The sequence below is a fragment of the Lissotriton vulgaris genome, chromosome 3_2, assembly GCF_964263255.1.
Source record: "Lissotriton vulgaris chromosome 3_2, aLisVul1.2, whole genome shotgun sequence".
In the NCBI taxonomy this organism is placed as follows: domain Eukaryota; kingdom Metazoa; phylum Chordata; class Amphibia; order Caudata; family Salamandridae; genus Lissotriton; species Lissotriton vulgaris.
Window position 1 is genome coordinate 91,149,337 of NC_141690.1, and position 14,292 is coordinate 91,163,628.

The 14,292-nt window shown below is 43.1% G+C and overlaps 1 protein-coding gene across 3 annotated transcripts in view; it reads right to left on the reverse strand.

Annotated features, from left to right (window-relative positions):
• SLIT2 (slit guidance ligand 2) overlaps positions 1-14,292 on the reverse strand; it is a 650,203-nt gene that overhangs the window by 13,957 nt on the left and 621,954 nt on the right. For all 3 annotated transcript variants that reach the window (XM_086964039.1, XM_086964038.1, XM_086964040.1), the window contains one exon: positions 6,749-7,037. In XM_086964039.1, the coding sequence (XP_086820165.1) occupies positions 6,749-7,037 (289 nt within the window). The remainder of the gene's footprint in view (positions 1-6,748; positions 7,038-14,292) is intronic.

Sequence of the window (14,292 nt, forward strand, 5' to 3'; positions counted from 1 at the left end):
ATACACATAAAATAAACAGGATAGCTGTTAGATTGTTTTCAGTATCACCGAGGAGTCAAAACAAATAGGCTCGATTATAGAACACTAATCCTTAAATCCAACGCGTGTTATATACAATGCATATCGACAAGGAAGGTTTGTTATCTTTGATCAGTTGTTATTAACGTTTGTTCACATTTTCATAGAGAATCCTCTACCAATAGCTTTAAAGAGCGGTTTAGGGTCAAATTTTTGTTGTCTACGTCGTGTACGTTTTAGACACATAAAGTTTCTCGTTACAAATAGGGAAGTCGATCAACAAAACAGTTCGTCTTAAGTCTGTTGTCTCTGTCTACTCTTGACAACTAGACAGCTGAAATAGGTGAAGGACTTGCGCATCCGCTAGAGTTTCCGGCCGGTGAGCTAGGTGACGGTTAACCTCTGCACAGGAGAACATTAAAATGTCGAACGGTAAGCTGACCCAAGGAATTCCTAGATAATATATAGTGACTTATCAGGGTGAGAAAGGCAGTGATAACAGCCCTCATTTCTCTGTCCCAATAGCATCGTGAACGGAAACAACAGCGAGATCGAATCCCCTATATCTAGACTCGCAGGTAAAGGACATCGTTTACCTTATTAAACCGTTTCATTAACAGAATACATAAAACAGTGTATTGATGGAAGTTATCTGTTCCATTTAGGTCTCCTTCACGTATGCGAGACTTTTAAGATATGCAGGTGAGCCCTTAAATTCCAATTCCTTAAAACGTATATGCGCCACTTGTTGTTTTTCAGGCTATATGAGTTCCTAAATATTCACTTTTCCTCCATCTATAAATGCGATACTGACTAACCGACAGGTAACACAAATTTTTCATTTTCCCAGAGACATACTGTAGGACAGGCATCTTTTAGATAAACTTTATATGACCGTCTACATTTGGTTTTTCAGAAATTTGTCAAAAAAGGCAAAACAAACCTTACACAGGCTTCGTATTAGTCCACGTTATTTAGGTAAGCACCAGTTGAAAAAACTCTTGAGGGTTAAAGGTTAAACATGTCAAGAAACAGATGAGTAATATTCTCCTTGTTTGTATCTTTCCTTTTTTTCAGACCCCCGACGAAGGGGCACAAAGCCCCGAAATGCATTGGGTTTTTTTCTTTTGTAAACCTGTGTTTTGAAAAACTGTTGCCTTTTGTTGCTATGTAACGATATTTGATATGAACCTTGTTACTGATCTTGTAAATGACATTCATGATGAATAATATGCGAATGTAATATATTTGCGGTCTTGAGATATTGATTAAAACAAACAGAATGGTATAAAGGATAAATATATTATTTGTTGTGCGTTCCAGAGTCCTAGTGATTCACAGCACTAGGCCATATACATTGTCCCTAAATTTCTACCTGTACTTCTCAGATGTAAGACCATACGTTCTGACTAGGGTTTCTTTCATGGGAAGATACTTCGTCCGGTCTCTTATCTAGGGCCAGCAGGGCATCCCTCCCCTTGGTAGGGATGTGCTTCCAGAGGCTAATCCCTCCCCCAATCCTCCTCAGGGATCCTGTGGATCTGCAAAGCCAACTTATATGATTAAAACCACTTGTCCATGTTGTTCCCCACAACAAAGTCATGCACCAGACCTTTAGGTATATGGACCCTCTTGTCTCCAGAGGGCAATGTAGGATTGCTGCCACCATCACTGCTGAACCCTGCCTGGCCTTGAGTTCCAGCTCCTTCAGACTAATGGCCTGTTTTAAAAATTGGCGACAATGGTGACAGATAGCCCGTCTGCCAAAATATAAATCCCATTATATCCTATGAGATTTATATTCAGGCGGACAGGATATCTGTCACCATTGTAATGGAGCAACCCATCCACGAGATCCAAATCAAGCCATAAATTCTTGAGACAACAAGATTTTTCTCTCCTCCAAAGTTCACTCTGCCTAAGCCTTTTTCTGTTCTGCCTCCATGACCAGTTTCTTCTCTTCTATGCTAGGTTTGGCCATCTCCAGCCTGAGCTCCCTTTCCACCTTTCTGTCTGCCAGTTCCTCAGGGGACAGGCCTTGGGAAGACACTCTGCTTTTTGCTCTGGAAGGATTTCCAACTCAGGAGGCACATCCTTCCTCTCAGCAAACAGCTTCCTCTCAGGACTGGTATCCAGAACCTCTCCTTGCCATTCCACATCATCCTCTCCTTCTGTGGCTATACCCAGTGACTGGTGGACTTCCAGCTATGACCTCAGCGCCGTTTGGAGCTCCACCTTCCTAGTGTTGGTATTTGCTGGCAGTCCCCTCTCTTTACAGATCTCCTTCAGCTGTACCACAGTGTAAGCCCCCTGTTAGCCAGCTCAAACTCCATACTTGTAGAGGTTAGTAGAGACACAACAGTCTGTAGAATGAGAGGGAATTTAGAAAAACAAAAAGGCCAATCAACTTGAATTGGTCTTAGATATGGGATGGTACTGTACACAAAATCACGGCATGGCACTGCACAAACATGTGCTAATCCACACCGCTGATCACCAGTGTAAGAAATTGGGTTGTTGGTTGACTTGGGTGTGAGCCCTGATTAAGCAGCAACTACATTCCTGGTCTGGGTGAGGCACAAGCCAACCCTAAATTAACCTATGCTCAACCGTCTAGTAGCTTGGCACCCAGCAGTTAGGCTTAACTTAAAGGCAATGTGTAAGGTATGTGTGCAAGACTTTAAACAGTAATAAGGTGAGAACAGCACACAAAAAGGATCCCATGCCAGATTAGGAGAATAGAGGTTTCTTTAATAAATAAAACAAGACCAAAATGACAAAAATCCTATCAGTAGAACAGGAGATATGCAATTTAATTTTTTTGGGTGAAAATAGAATCAAAAATGACCAACTGTGGATATCTGGTTGCAGCGGACCGGGACACAATCACAATTTAATGCTGACCACTATGGAGCATGGGCCGGCTACAGGGATCCAGTTGCACCTGCTGAACAAAGTCCCTTAAATCCTGGTTTGCAGAGAGTTGCAAAGATGCGATACGCAGCCAAAGCAGTTCATCAGTTCCGGTGTCGACATTGAGGCTACCATCAACGAAGAATGTGACGGCCTGTACCAAGGATGCGTTGTGCACCAGAGGAGGTGCCGATGAGACTCCAATGCGATGTGGGTCTTTGCGACAAGGTGATCCATGCAGCAGAGGAAGGTCTCTGCTCAGGCTGACACAGAGCAGCAGATGAGAGGCTTCAGTTCTGCTGGATCTACAGAGGATGGCAGAGCACCTTAGGCCTACTTCCAAGGGTCCAGGACTTGGGTGACGCCACTTGGCAGGGTGATTCTCAGATAGCAGAGTCCATGTGCAGGCTTGTTGGAAGCCTGTTATGTCTGTGAGGATTCAGAGCAGGATGCCAGTCATCTAGCCCTTGGAGTCACTCTGGGGTTCTTGGTTTAAGGGATGCAGGTCCAGTCCTTCTCAAACAGGCAGGAGGGCAGCAGGTCAGTATAACAGGGCAGCAGGTCCTTCAGTTGGGCAGAGTAGCTGTCCTTTCAGTAGCACAGCAGTCCTTCTTCCTGGCAGAGTATCCACATGTCCAGAAGTGTACTGAAGAGTTGGTGTCTGAGGTTCAGTGTAACTTTGAAATGGGGATAAGGTTCTAGAGGCAAAATATACACATAACAGAAACAGAGCTGCACCCCATATAGCATGAAGAGACACTGTGTTACAATAGAATATCAAACAGTTTGACAAAATCAACTTCTGGCTAGATCCAGTTGTAGTTCTTCACTTTATTGTAGATCAATTTCAGATTCATAAAAACATCAGCCAAGGCGTTTCGTCCAGTATAAACTTGGACTTCTTCAGGGTGTGGTAATTAGATGCATTAATAGTCAATGACTTTAAAGCTTCAGACAAATGGTCCTTGGAAAAGTTACTTCAAGGATCAATATCTGTATGTAAATAACAAGGGTCGTAAATAATTTCACAATGTCCAGGTCGGCGGAAGCCTCTAATCATATTTCAAAGATATATGACTCCCTGCAGATAATATGCTCCTGTTCTGAAAAAAAGGTGCTTCGTATTGTGATTCCAAAGCATGGTAGCACTGGAAAAAGTTGGGGTAAATTGACCACCCCACAGTGAGCACTGTAATGAGTATCCACAGAGTTGCAAGGCCGGCCATATAGCATGGCGTCCTCTTCATAGTCTCGAGCGGCATGCCTTTTAAGTGCACAGGTGCCCTGCCTTTCGTGCCCTAGTTCCAGACTAACTAATGGAGGTATGCAGCCTTTTGTGTGGAGGCAGGACCCAGTCTATTCAAGTGTAAGTGGGGCGGTGCACAGGTCCTCCCTGACATCCTGCCAGGGATGACAAATCAGGCACACTTATCCTATAATTGTGTGTGGCTGTGTAGGAGGAATATGCAAAGTTAAACTGTCAACTGCACCCAGTCATCTGACCAAGGGACAGACTGCAGGCACCAAATGGCTAATACAGGAAAATGCCAACGCTGTAAAAGTGACATTTTCAAAATTTGAATTTCAAACTTGACTTCCCCATAAGTTTGGGTTTTTCATGACAATTCCAAAGACACCAAACAATGAACTGGTTACCAGCTCCCATTTGGAAATTACATCTTATTAAGTGTAATATGGTAATTAAAATGTTATAGTAAGGGAGAGACAGATCTTGAAGTAGGGAAGAGCAATTGTAAGAGTTTTTTCACTACTGCAAGATATGTAAACCTCAAACGTACATGTCCAACTTTTTAAACACATCGCAACCTGCTCCAAGGGCTGTCCAGGGCCTTCCTTAGGACTGACTTATATGTATTAAAAAGGAAGGTGTAGGTCTGGTTTTTATTACCAGGTCAAAATGGCAGTTTAAAACTGTGCACACACAGGCTGCAATGGCAGGCCTGAGACATGTTTAAAAAGGTTACTTAAGTAGGTGGAACAGTGCTGCAGGCCCACTAGTGGCATTTAATTTACAGGCCTTGGGAAGAGGCAGTGCCACCTTACAAGAGACTTATAAGTAAATAAAATATGGCAATTGAGTATAACCCAATTTTACCATGTTTTAACCCCTCTCATGCTCATGACGGAGCCGCTCCGTCATGAGCATCGGCTGAGCTGCGCGCGTTCTATTAAGCGGGCGGGGCCATGACGGAACCGCTCCGTCATGAGCACAGCGCAACCGTGTCTCGTGACGGAGCGGCTCCGTCACGAGCATGTGAGCACCGCTCGGGTCCTCCCCACCCCCTAGCGCTGCGGCGGAATTGCCGCCGCAGCGAAGGGGTTAAGGAAAAAGCACAAGGACTTTAGAAATAGTTAGCGGTAGTAAAGTGTGCAGAGTCCTAAGGCCATCAAAAACAAAGTCAGCAAAACCGAAGTTCTGTAGGCAAAATGTTAGGTGGAAACCCACGCCAAGGATGCCAGGTCTACCAGTGGTGTTGTGCTGACCTAGACAGGTCAAGCTCTTCCAGACTAATTTCAATATTTATAATCCAGTGATTGGTGGTATGTAGTATGAGTACATTAAAAAGCATTACAGATTTGGCACTCAAACTCACAAGCAAAGAAAGCTGAATCATCTTCTTTCGAATTAGTTATGAGAAGATAATGTTGTACACTTTCACGAGCCCATTGGTCATTAATGTGCATTACCAATGAGGCATGAGGAGAAACTAAATTACACAATACAAATGCATTCCTTGAAAGAAAATTATTTTCCTAACTCTAAAAGAATTCGGGAGAAAGACAGGTGATGAGAAGTGGAGAGTCTGAGCACAAGGCAGGACAGTCGAAGACGATGTAAAGTGCCTACTCATACCTCTCCAATTGTCTACCGAGCTCCTTGCTACACCCTGACTTTAAGTTCTGTCTAATGCCTTCCAAGTTATTTTCTAGTGGGTTGGAAATAATGTCCTGTGAGTAGTCTGAGATTTCACAGATGAAACCTTGATTCTCACAGGCTCTGAACTATATCATGTCTGTAGGAAAAAACGGATTGAGACATTGGTACAAGGACATTGACATTGGTGACGTCCTACACAAGATCCTCTATAATACCCTTTATATCACATAGAACCTAATCACACATCTAAAATCTTGGATCAGGGAAGAGACTAAAATTGGCACTAAAAGTGGCTTGTTTGTATTTTGTGGGCAAATTTCCGATTGGGGCAGAGCAGAAGTAAAAAAAGTCTTGTGTGATAATGGCAGGAAGACATTTCCTGCTCATATCTTCTTATGTGTAGACCTATGAGGGGGCCTTTGAGTTGCTGGGTTTGTGTATCTACAGCTGGCCAGGACAGCTTTGCATAAAGAGCTCCCCCCCTTTGCCTCAAGCACGAGATATCACAAGGTGGGAGGATGGTGTTGTACATTAAAGAATGACATATGGGATTATCCTATAAAGTGTTACACCGGGACTTCTAAATGAAGGCAATATAATTTGGCATCTAAAGTTCCTGAATATAAAAAGTTACTCTAACCAATAATTCAGAACCATTATCTCATAAAAAGTATATTATATGAGAGGGGTATGAAATTTTTGCGCTCAACACCTAAAACAACAGGATTTGTTTTCTAACATACATCTATGGGTAGCAATACAGTCAGCTACAATACATTAGAAAATAATTGAACAAGAAAAGTAGGTAAAAAGGTAAAACAATGCTGCCACTTATAAAAAAGTAGTGTACAAATGTAATATAGCAATGGTTCAACAAACCCAAAAAAACAGTAAAGTAAATAAAATGGTCAGACATACTTATTTCCAAGACAAGGATCGTTGGTTTGCTGATCACACAGGGGTCCTGTCCAGCCTCCTTCACATTCACAGGAGAAGCCTGACTGGCTTGTGGCGTGACACGAACCATGCACACAAACCCTCTTGTGGCACGGCTCACATCCTGGAATAATGCCTGCTTGAAGGGACAATCTCCTGAAGTCCTGAAGCTCAGTGTTAATGTAGAGGTTGCGGATGCAGCCATGAAAGCTGGTGCCATTCTGGCCTGGAGACTGACGCAGAGCTGCAACGTTATTCTTAACAGGCATGCCTGGAAGAAAGGTATGTTTCTTAGATTGTGTTTCCAAGTCAAGAGAACAGGACAGGGCTACACTTGCAATAAGGTAGTACAACAGACTCGAGAAATAGTGATGCTGATGAACACGTCATGTGTTGCCACTCAATCGCTTGCTGAGAGTGGCCCTACGGTGGCCCAGAAGGGTCTTGTAAGGCATCCTTGAACTGAAAAGGCTGTAAACAGATTAGGCACTAAGGGCCATATGTATCAAGCAAATTCTCATTCAAAAAGGCCGAAATTCGCAGAATTTCGGCCTTTGCGAATGCAAACTTGCTAAATGGAATGTATTAAGCAAAATCTGGTGCAAAATAAGGAATCGCAAAATTTGCGATTCCTTATTTTGCAATTGCATTTAAGGAATAGCAAGTTTTGTGATTCCTTAAATGCAATGTATGTAGCAAATAAAAATTGCAAAATGCCCTTAAGGAATCGCAAATTACCACCAACTTCTAGTTGGCGGTAATTTGCGAATTCCTTGAAAAATGCACATTTTTGCATTTTTCAAAGTGGCATGTGACACACATACATGCCCTTAGGGCATGTATGTGCGCCACAGGTGCACCCATGCATATTTCAGGGGTGCAATAGGGTGTCCTTTGGACACCCCCTGCACCCTTGAAATTATTCTCAATTTGCGATTAGCAAATTGCGAATCGCAAATTGAGAATAACTTCCCATTCATTCCTATGGGCCTCCTGGCCCATAGAAATGAATGGGAAAGTATTCCTTAATTGCGATTCGCAATTTGCGAATAGCAATTAAGGAATTCTAAGAAATCGCAAGAAAAATGTGATTTTGTACATACATACCCATTTGCGATTCTCAAATAGCGATTTCTTAAAAATCGCTATTTGGGAATCGCAAATGGGTATCTTGATACATATGGCCCTTAAACACTTAGCATGCTTAACACAAAATTATGGTGCTGCCTGGGCAAACAAAAATTGAACATTTTATGGTAGTCTTTCCACGGAAAGTATATATTTAATTGGAGACAGAAGTTAAAGGCAGTAATGTAGATACTCTGGAGCTTTAGATTTCCCAATGTCATTGTCGTATGAGCAGAATCCCTAGCTGTTTCTTCACCGGATATGGTGTTGGCACTGTCCCTTCATAAGCACCCGCTCTGTGCTGAAATCCCAGTGTTTTCATGCAGTGCTGTTGCTGGAAATTTGCTTTTCTTTGTTCTCTAATGGAGAACGTGTTCTCACGTGCTCAACTCATGTAGGATCAGTCTCCCAAAGCATTGTGGGTTTCAATGTCACATCCAGATGAGGGCATCTAGTCACGCCTGAAGCACGAACAGAACACTTGGAGGGGAACAACTATCAATTTGTCAGACCCATCAAAGGATTGCTGGTGACATGTAAATGTACAATAGACTCTTGCAAAAATCAAATAAGTCTTTGGCTGAATATGATTGTCTGTCTTTTGGTTGTTTTAAGCAGATGTTACCTTTCTATACAACCCTACTGATTATGTTATGGTGAAATTCTTTTCACTTATACCTCCCAGCTCATGCACATAACATGTATACCAATTACTTTTCCAGCCTAAAACTCAATAATTAAAACCTAGCCGCATTGTCCTTTCTGCTTCTCCTAAAAGATGATGCCAGTGTTTCCATTACACCCAGGATTGCTTTTGTGCAAAAACAATCCTCTAAGGATTTTTCCTCTTAATATGTGTGCTACCGCAGACGCAGAGCAATGCAAGGCAGCGTCCTGCGCTGCATTGCTTTACTCCAGATTTACCATGAACCGCAGGACCACACAAGGTGGCCTTGTGTTACTTGGTAAATTTCAGTATAGGTTTTGCATTGCACTGTGAAGATTACAGTTAGTAATTGGGCCATAATCACCTTGTTTTTCTTCCTTGTCACGGTCCTTACTACATGAGGATATCTCAAGCAGTAGCCGAATCTTTAAACAATGTGAGACATCACTTTGTTTAATGGCATAATGTGGACTGTCAACAAAGCAATTAAATCAACGCAAAAACTGCAGGAACAATCCATCTGGTAACATAGTACTTAGAGAGCTAATGGAGATGTCTGAAAAAGCAGTGCGTTAAAGATGTGCCCTATATGTAGCTATACCATGAGTTGCAGGGCTCTGCGTTGGATCCAACAAAAATACCACTTAAGAAAAAACATAAGCAGCTAATATGCTTTATAAATACCCAGCTTCAAATGAACGTGATGCAAAAGGACTGATTAAAAGGCCACTTCTCTTTTACTGCTTGTTCACAGACCCTTGAAGCTGCCTCTAAAATAGCTTTACCCAAGAAATCAAGAATGTGACATGAAATAGAGCCCAATACATTATTTGGATTGTCCTGCCAGGAGAATTTAGAGGTCCCTATAACTGTCACTGAATTAAAAGCACATTTTCACCTAATGATAGTCACAGGAACTAGGGTTAGATCCATATGAAGTACCAGACAAAAATAAATAACCAAATATCTATGATTCACCATTATTATGGTTGCGTCATTTCCTTTAAAAATACAAATGAACATTTTCTTTGAACACTGACCAGCATCAACGGCAAATAAAAGACTACAAACTAATACTCCCGGAGGAAATAACAAATGCTCCAAAGCTCACTGTACATAAACAAAGTGGAATCCACTCAAGTGATAGTGATCCCTAGAGTGATGGGGAACACACAGTGTTGTTTAAATGCCCCTCACACACCAACAGGCCCCTTGGTGTCATGCTTCATCATCGGGGCCTTCGCACCCCTCTACGGGATGCGGCGTGCTGCGACTCGCGAATACGCAGGAGCACTTGAAGTGAACTATGTGTGGGGGTGTGTGTTATATACCAAGATGTGAGTGAGGTGAGGTGAAAAAAAGTGAATTAAAAAATACCTGGCACGTGGGAAGAAAAAAACTTTATTAAATCCCCGGCTGGTATTATTAAAATTAAAGTGCAGGGCGTGGTTATAAAAGATACGTGTTAGGGTATCAAACCACTGTGTTAAAAGTCAACATGTTTCGGAGGTCAAAGCCCCCTTCTTCAGGACAAGGGTGAAAAGCACTTATCCTCGCCTTACTCACATGTAAGATGTAAAAGTGAAAATTAAAATTACCACAATGTGTAATGTTCCTCACAATGTTTTATATGTAAGTGAGTGTAGTTGCGCCCAATTGGCGTAAGAACCTGTGAAGACAAAATCATAGATAAACATACAGGTCTCAAAATCACTGTTTATAAAGGAGAAGAATAATCTCTCAAGAAGCATTATTCTTCTCCTTTATAAACAGTGATTTTGAGACCTGTATGTTTATCTATGATTTTGTCTTCACAGGTTCTTACGCCAATTGGGCGCAACTACACTCACTTACATATAAAACATTGTGAGGAACATTACACATTGTGGTAATTTTAATTTTCACTTTTACATCTTACATGTGAGTAAGGCGAGGATAAGTGCTTTTCACCCTTGTCCTGAAGAAGGGGGCTTTGACCTCCGAAACATGTTGACTTTTAACACAGTGGTTTGATACCCTAACATGTATCTTTTATAACCACGCCCTGCACTTTAATTTTAATAATACCAGCCGGGGATTTAATAAAGTTTTTTTCTTCCCACGTGCCAGGTATTTTTTAATTCACTTTTTTTCACCTCACCTCACTCACATCTTGGTATATAACACACACCCCCACACATAGTTCACTTCAAGTGCTCCTGCGTATTCGCGAGTCGCAGCACGCCGCATCCCGTAGAGGGGTGCGAAGGCCCCGATGATGAAGCATGACACCAAGGGGCCTGTTGGTGTGTGAGGGGCATTTAAACAACACTGTGTGTTCCCCATCACTCTAGGGATCACTATCACTTGAGTGGATTCCACTTTGTTTATGTATATGACTTGGGAGACTGAATCCACTGACTCTCTCTCTCCCCCCTCCTGTTAAAATTTGTTTATAGACAGCGTACAGCTGTGGGAGTCCCCTTCCCCTTTGGACCTACACTCCAAGTTTTCACACGCAACCACTTTACCTCTGAAATACCTTCCTGTCCTCCTCATCTGCCAACATGGAGGATGAACACGGACTGACTTTTACTGAGGACGACATCGACCGCATTCTCGCAGATGATAAGCCTTTTGAGGGCCTTAGCAGTAGCGATCCAGGGCCCGCTGTAGCTGATTGGGATGAACTAATGAACACCCGCAAGATTCAAATCAGGACAGCCCTTCACGGCTTACTGATGAGAGAATATCTGAGAAACAAAATGGCCCCACAAGGTCTATTGGTCAAAATTGAACCATTTATCTTCCAAGATGACCTTGTTTTTAAGAAGGCATGGTCACTGATCTCTTGGCACTGCACCAGGGATTGGTTAGTACTTATAGTTCAGACAGCAGCAAGGAAGTCAGTTGAACTGAAAGTAGAGATCCAAAGACTTGAAGTACAGCTTAAGGCTTTTATTTCACCAGCGGATCTCAAAAAGGGTCTAGAGGAATTGAATCAACAGATGAAAGAATTTGAGGCGGGCTTGAAACAAAGCAAATTCAACAAACTAAAAAAAGACAAAGACCGCTTTACCCCTGAGAGAGCCTACCCATATACTCGTGCAGATTATGTCATGAAGGATAATATGAGTGATACAGATAGTGTCAACTCGGATGGCAGTAACTCTAGCAACAAATCGGGAGGCTTTCAACAGAGAAAACAAAGAGGCGGCTTCCGCCAACAGAGAGCCCAATTCCCACGTCAGAGAGGATGGCGTGGTTTCCAAGGCCCACAATATAACCCTTATCAACCGCCTTTTCAATACCCGCAGTATCAGTTTGTCCCACCCCAAATGGGACCAATGTACCCCCAGTGGGTCCCAGAGCAAACCAGTGCACCCCAAAATCAACAACCTTTTTTATCCTGGGGCCAGGGATCCCGCAGAGGGCGGAACAAGAAGGGCAACAACGTGAATTGGCAGCCCGCAGAGGAGGCAGACCCGCGGGTCGTAACCAGGAGTATGGCAGCCAATCAGGCGTCAACAAGCCACAGGGGGACTTAGTCATTAATATAACCCCGTGGCCTTTGACAGATTTGCAAAAAGAGGTATTGAATAAGGGCCTGGGTTATGTTCCCACCAACAGACCAGACATTTTCCTACTACATAAGGAAATGCAGGAGTTCATAAGAACTATAAAACTACGGGCATTCTTTAAAGATAAGGATATACCAACAGAGACTTCCGATACAGGTCTAAAACCTAAATCGACATTCACCCCACTGGATAATCAACTTCCTGTGGAAGTTTTGGCCTTCGAAAAAGCAATGATGCAGGAATTGAAGGGACTAGAAACTAGACAGAGGGTCTTTCAGAACATGAGCAGATCAGAAAATGAGGCAATCAAGGAACTGAGAACGAACAAAGACCTGATTATAAAGCCAGCTGATAAGGGGGGCGCAGTGGTTATCCAGACAACCGCAGCCTATGACCAAGAATGCAGGCGGCTCCTTTCGGACGATAGGAACTACCAGATCCTGACGGAGGATCCCACTCAATCTTTAAGAGTTCACATAGGTGGTATGGTGGAAGAGGCCCTTACACATGACTGGATCACGAAAAAGGAGTCTGAATTTCTGACCCAGAGGAACCCTCGCATCCCTTACTTTTATACCATCCCGAAGGTACACAAGAATCTGGCGAACCCACCCGGACGCCCTATTGTTTCGGGAATATCATCTATCCTGGAACCTTTATCCAAGTTTGCGGATGCTTTCTTGAGACCCCTTGTACAGGCAACTGACACCTATTTACGAGACACTAAAGCGGTATTACAACTGCTGAATGATCAGCCTTTTGACCCAACTTCCCAGATGCTACTGAGCCTGGACGTGGAGAGCCTCTATACGAGTCTCCCCCATGATGAAACCATCCAAATCATTGAAGAGGTACTATACTCTACTAACTGGGAATATCACACCCCACGAAATGTAGTGATGGAGTGCATTTCTTTAGCACTCACAAAAAATTTTTTTGAGTATGAGGGCACCCTTTTCTGGCAGAAGCATGGGACCAGTATGGGCAGTACTTTTGCCCCGAGCCTGGCTGGACTGTATGTCCACCATTTGGAATCCACGAAAATCTTGCACCCCAACAATCCCCACAGGGCAAGGATTCGTATGTGGCGAAGGTATATAGATGACATCTTGGTTATCTGGGATGGAGACGCTACCATGATAAGTGGTTTCATTGACTGGCTCAACAATCAGAATGCCTTTCTGAAATTTACTTTCCAAGCATCCAATACCAACATGGTGTTCTTGGATTTAAATATCTACCATGAAAGCGGCATACTAAAAACGGAAACACACTTCAAGCCTACGGCTAAGAACTGTCTCCTAAGATTCGACAGCTTTCACCCTCGCCATCTGAGAGAGAACCTTCCTTATGGGCAGTTCTTACGCCTACGGCGGAACTGTACTGATGTAGCGAGATACAAGACCCAAGCCAAGGATCTGAGTGAAAAACTCAGACAGAGAAAGTATCCGGAAACTGTGATCCGAAAAGCCTTTACTAGAGCAAGAAACAATAACCGAGATGCCCTTTTGGAGGACAATCTATGTAGGGAGGACGCCGCAAACAAGACTGTTTGTGTCACCACATACAGCCCGGTCAGCAACCAAGTGACAAAATTGGTCCACAAACATTGGCGCACTTTAACAAGTGGTGGCTTAACTTTAGAGAAACCTCTCTTTGCTCACAGAAGGGGTAGGAATTTGAGAGATATGCTCGTTCATACTCGACCACCTCCTCCTGTAAAAGATCAAACGAGGTTACAAGGCATACATGGGCATTACCCATGTGGTAACTGCAACAATTGCCACCTCACAAAAAAGACACAGACGCTCACTTTTTCCAACGGGACCACATGGGAACAGCGTGCTTTTACTAACTGTAATAGCAAAAATGTAGTCTATTTAATCACCTGCCCATGTGGAAAGGAATATGTGGGCATGACTACTAGACCGGTCAGGGTCAGGCTGAACGAACACAAGAGTAATATCAGGTGCAGAAAACAAACTACAAAAATGTCAACCCATTACATTGAAAGTCAACACTGTGTGAATGAGCTACAGTGGACAATAATTGAACAATTACCCTCTGAGACTGGTCTCCTTGAGAAAGAACAACGGTGGGTGTTTCGGCTGGGCACCGACACCACCGGATTGAATGATTCCATTCCATGGAACCTTCTCAGGTGAAAACGC